The following is a 5,100-nucleotide window of genomic DNA, read 5'->3' on the forward strand; positions in this document are numbered from 1 at the left end:
AATAAACCAGTTTTATTTAAGATAGGACTTGTGTCGCTAAAGTTTCGTTGGAACGAATTTACGGAAAATTAAGTAACGAACGGAGACGTAACAATACCTTTCCGGGTAAGTTACCCTCATCTACATAAGCAGTAGCCTTTTCCAAGAATGCCAAAAGATTTTTAAGGCAAGAGTTTCCCTTAGCGAAAACATGTTGACTATCCAATAAAATCCTAAATTTTGTTAAACGACTTAAAGCATCTTTTATCAGAATTTCTAAACTTTTTACCACAACTTATGTAAAACTAATAGTAATAGTAATACTAATAGGCCTATAATTACTGGGTGATAATATAGTGTAACTGGTGATTATTAGCTTCAATGCTCTGTTATCATAATGATTCCATAAAGTTAACTTAAAGTTAGAAAACATAACAAAGTGATTTGAAGGCATAAAGATGAGTATTTAACATTTTATGCATATTCACCATACCTCGTCAAAAGCCACGTGACGTTTACTCGTCAAAATAAACTAGGTCAATATGGTCGCCGAACCGTGTCTCTGCTGACGTTAGAAACCGAGGGTTTATTAATATTTTAGGGAAGTGTAAAAAGATTGTTTGTTTGTTTGAAGTTAAGCACAAAGCTACATAATGGGCTATCTGTGCTCTGCCCACCACGGGTATCGAAACTCGGATTCTAGCGTTGTAAGTCCGCAAATATGCCGCTGTGCCACTGGGGGGCGTGTAAAACGAAGAGAAAAAAGTCTATACCGTTATGGAAGGAAAAAGAAAAATAAGTGAAATAGCGACAAACGAAGACAGGTGATTTTTACATTTCTTAATACGATATTTTTAAAGATTTATTATTCTACAACGTTGCTGTATCCAGAAAAAATCTCAAGATCCTAATAAAAAATGGCGATTACCCACAAAGACAAGATGATTATATAAAAAACGTTGTGTACAGAGATATATTTCGTTTATAATCGTTCCATGTTTTTACATTTATTTACTTTAAAACCTAAATACATGTTCTATTCCATGTTCTACTTAGTAGGTTTTTGTTTAATTCAAGTCCAACTATATAGTACAACATTATTTAAAGGATTTATTTATATCCTTCACATACATATAGTATTCTACTCGGTAATGCTGCATATGTGAGAAAAAAAATATATGGGCTTTGGCTCATGTGACACAGCACAATCTTCGTATGCGGAAGGGTCGAGGATTCAATTCCTTCTACATCTCCCCCCCCCCTAAACAATGTTTCAGTTGTCAAATAATTTTATTGCATACATCATACGCGAAGCACGAGTTTATCCCATGGTAGTTGGATAACAATATTTACATCTAACGACGTACCGCCTTATAACAATAACCCCTGAATATTATCAAAGATGATTGTTTCTTGTTACTGAAAAAAAAACTTGTGTACTCGTAATATATTTCAAAATTTAATCTTCCTAATAGTTTAACGTAATTATAGTTTCGTTGCTGTGGCAACATGACATTTGTATGGAATTAAATTTAAACTTTCATATAGCGCATCAAGAGCCAACCGCTCAATAATTTCGTAAGTTCGTATTCGCATACTTTAAAATGTGTGCATAAAAACTTTAGTTATCAAAATTACATTTTCTTCATGTCCACATTCCGCGTAACTAGAAATCAATTTTACCTATTTTTGAAAACCTATGTTTACCAAATTTCACGCATTATTCCTTCAATAACCATATTTCTTTTTCATTTATTTTGTAAAATGTGTTTCAAGCTTCTACCGTAATACATAGTGTTTTAATTTATACTGCACAAAGAAACTTTGTGTTAGAAGAGCGAAACGTTTGAAGAAATATACAAAAATAAATAGATTTTCTTCTATAAATATTATCCATTTTATAGAGCCAACCAGTGGCACAACGGTAAGCTTGAGGGGTTGTAACACTAAAATTCTGAGTTCGATATCCCACTGTGGATATAGAGTCCATAGCTCATTGTGTAACTTTGCGTTTATACAAAAACAAACAAATAGGCCATTAAATGGGACTTCAAACAAACAAAAAATCCGGTATAAAAGACAAAAGAGGAGTCAGTTTTAGAAGAAATAGTTTAATTCGGTGAGCCATATCTTTCAAATGTACAGTCAGAAACCATAAGTTTTGATCAATATCGTGTTGATTGAGCTACTGAAAATGTTTTCCTAGTTTCTATAGCAACTGTTGTAGTGAGTCATTTAATGAGTATTAGACAAAAATAGCTTAGCAGGAAATAATATGGAACTATTCGTATTAACATATTTGTCGGTGTCCCTTTTCAAACGAAAGCTAAATGGATTTCTGGTGTTACTTATGCCAAACAACCAGTCATTAACCCTGAAATTAACGTTTTTTACTGCAGTCGATGTTAAGCGCCAATAGGAGGGGTATAAAGTGGAGTTGTTTAAACCACTAAGTAGCTTTTTGAGAGGTTATTATTTCTAAAATTGCAGAGATAAAAACCATTAGCTTTAACTTCTTTTTTTTTCCAACGGAAAAAAAGGTATTTTGGTTTTGTGTCCTAACAAAACATTTAAGATATCCCATTTGAACAAGATAGTTGCTTGTTATCGTCGGAAAATAAACAGAAAAGGACTACAAATCTCCTGAGCAAATGGAGGCATCAGCAAAAAGAAAACCACGTATAAAAATTCTACAAATAATTCATGTTCCTGTAGTTTATTATTACTTGCTTCTTTTGGTCTAAACTAGGTAAAAACAGTGGAACAAGAGGTAAAGGAGTACATTTTAGGACATTTTATTTCATTAAGGGCAAACTCTACATCATTATACCGCTTGAAAGTATTATTTCCTTTTACAATATTGTTACGACAGCAGAAGTCACGTGACCCTGGTAACACGTCATGAGATTCTCGAAGGATATTGACTTTTCCTGGCAACTCTAGTCTGTTCTAGGCGTCCTCTTTTTTTGTATATAAGCCCGGCAAATAAAGCGGAGATATAATTGCGGATAGATAGAGGGATTGAAGATAGAGATAATCGAGTCAAGCGAGCAGTAGGCATCGTAAATAAAGTGTGTGAATTATAGTGTGTGTTTACAAAAGTAGTTAAGTTTAAAGTAACTATAGAAATTAAGTGTATTACAAAGTTTGTAACGAGAAAGAATCAACTAGTTTTAATTAAGAAAGGGCTTGTATTGCTGAAGTTTCTCGGAAAGGATTTTTACGGGAGATAAACAAACGAACAGAGACGTAACAATATATATAGTTTTGATATACAGTTTCCCATCATGACAAGCGTGTTCAGACTTGTCAACCATGAAGCACCGGTTTCTGTGTTTAAAATATTTTGACTACTAGTTAACAAACAAAAATAAATAACCCATATTCACAGAGCTGCTATTCATTCTAATGGAACAATAGTAGAATAGTATGTTTATTGATACGATAAACAGTGATAAAGGCTGGAACAACGTGTAGAATATTTAACCCTCAAATGATCGACTTGTTTACATTCTGTTTAATATCATTGGGTTCACGTAATGCAGTGTATTGAGTATTTTGTTTTTGTCTTTCACAACATTCATTTTAAAAAAATGACCAAAACATTGGGTCATATCTTTCATATTCTATAACCCCAAAATAATTAGTTACAATATTTAATTCTAGGGTTAAGTATTAAAAAAAAAGAGGAGAACTAAAATTAGGAATAATCATTAATATCAGTAAAGTAGTTTATATTCGACCAACTCGAATTTATATAAATTTATATTATTTAAAACACCCTTGATGTATCAACGATATGAAATTATTTAATTATGCATTGATAGGACTAACAAGTTTGTGACATAGTTTATGGTCAGGTTTTGTCATATTTTAATAGATTGAACACAAGAAGTAATTAGCCCTGACCCAAAGTTTTAACTCTCACCATGTTAGCCACGATGGCTTTAAACATCGCTCCTCTACAATTAAAAACAATATTACATAAGCTATTAAATTGTTGTTGTTTATTAATTCTATTAATATAATATATTATTGTTCTAGTACAAGTCAATATACGTGGCCTCTGACTCTGCAATTCGACAAGTCAGTTTAGTGATGTGTAGAAGCCGTTATCCAAACTGTCTTCAGTGTGTTCGAGATCCGAATTGTGGCTGGGACAAGGATCAACATATGTGCAAGCCTTATGTTAGAGGGTAAGATTTTATTTATGACGTCTCGTGCGACTGTAATTTGGTATTATAACTTTATATTAAAAGAAAAATAGATTTCTTGTTCAATTGTATACTGAATTAGTGAGATGCTAGTTTTTAGTTTGCTTTTGTACTTTGTTGTTTTTTTATCAAAGCCATATCGATCGTTGGTGGCGCCCTGGGCAAGATATGACTTCTGCGCCATTCCTTAAAAAAAATAAATAATAATAATCTATCATTGCCTTCAAAGATACAAACTCGCGTCCCCTAGGTGTCGGCAATTTTTACAGGCTTACCGCTCGCACCACCCTTGGTACGGTCCTGTTTCTTGTTTTTGAACGTTATCAGCGGTAATTAGACAATAAGTAGTAGAAGAGTAACAAGTATTTAAACTATACACCGTGTAAAATAGCCCTAAACACTAGATGTATTTCCTGAGGGTCTTCGAAAGTGTTCCGTTTCAAGAGTAAATAAATCCAAAATTAAGTAAGAGTAACAACTATTTTTATTTCTTGCTTTTGAAGTTCATATGTCATGCTGTGTTGTTGCCTACAAAGTGCATAATTCATGACATCCGCACGTTTTACTGACGTCACGACAGTACAAACTGCAACGTTAAGCATCCTTTATGTGACGTCATTTTAAATGTCGACTGACTGACAGACAACACACTGCTGGATGGTGGTGCGAGTAGTTAAAACAGGTGGCCCCTAAAAATGGCCTTCGGCTCCCTTTCGGCAAAATTAATAAGATGACATTGAGCTTGCAATAGTTAGCACCGCCTAAAGAAGCCCTAAAGATTAATAAGACGAAATAAGACCTGTTATGGTTAGCACTACCTAAACTAACCCCCAATAACAGGTGATACAGCATTCGTCTTTCTATAATTAGCACCGCTTAAAGTAGTCCCAAAAATTAATCAGATCAC

General features: G+C 33.5%; 1 protein-coding gene across 3 annotated transcripts in view; it reads left to right on the plus strand.

Annotated features, from left to right (window-relative positions):
• Nucleotides 1-4,194, plus strand: part of LOC106474939 (semaphorin-2A-like) — a 30,432-nt gene extending 26,238 nt beyond the window's left edge. For all 3 annotated transcript variants that reach the window (XM_022403192.1, XM_022403194.1, XM_022403193.1), the window contains one exon: nt 4,024-4,194. In XM_022403192.1, the coding sequence (XP_022258900.1) occupies nt 4,024-4,179 (156 nt within the window). In that variant the 3' untranslated portion in view covers nt 4,180-4,194. The remainder of the gene's footprint in view (nt 1-4,023) is intronic.
• The last annotated feature ends 906 nt before the right edge of the window (nt 4,195-5,100 follow it).

The sequence above is a fragment of the Limulus polyphemus genome, unplaced genomic scaffold (assembly GCF_000517525.1).
Source record: "Limulus polyphemus unplaced genomic scaffold, Limulus_polyphemus-2.1.2 Scaffold7881, whole genome shotgun sequence".
Lineage (NCBI taxonomy): Eukaryota > Metazoa > Arthropoda > Merostomata > Xiphosura > Limulidae > Limulus > Limulus polyphemus.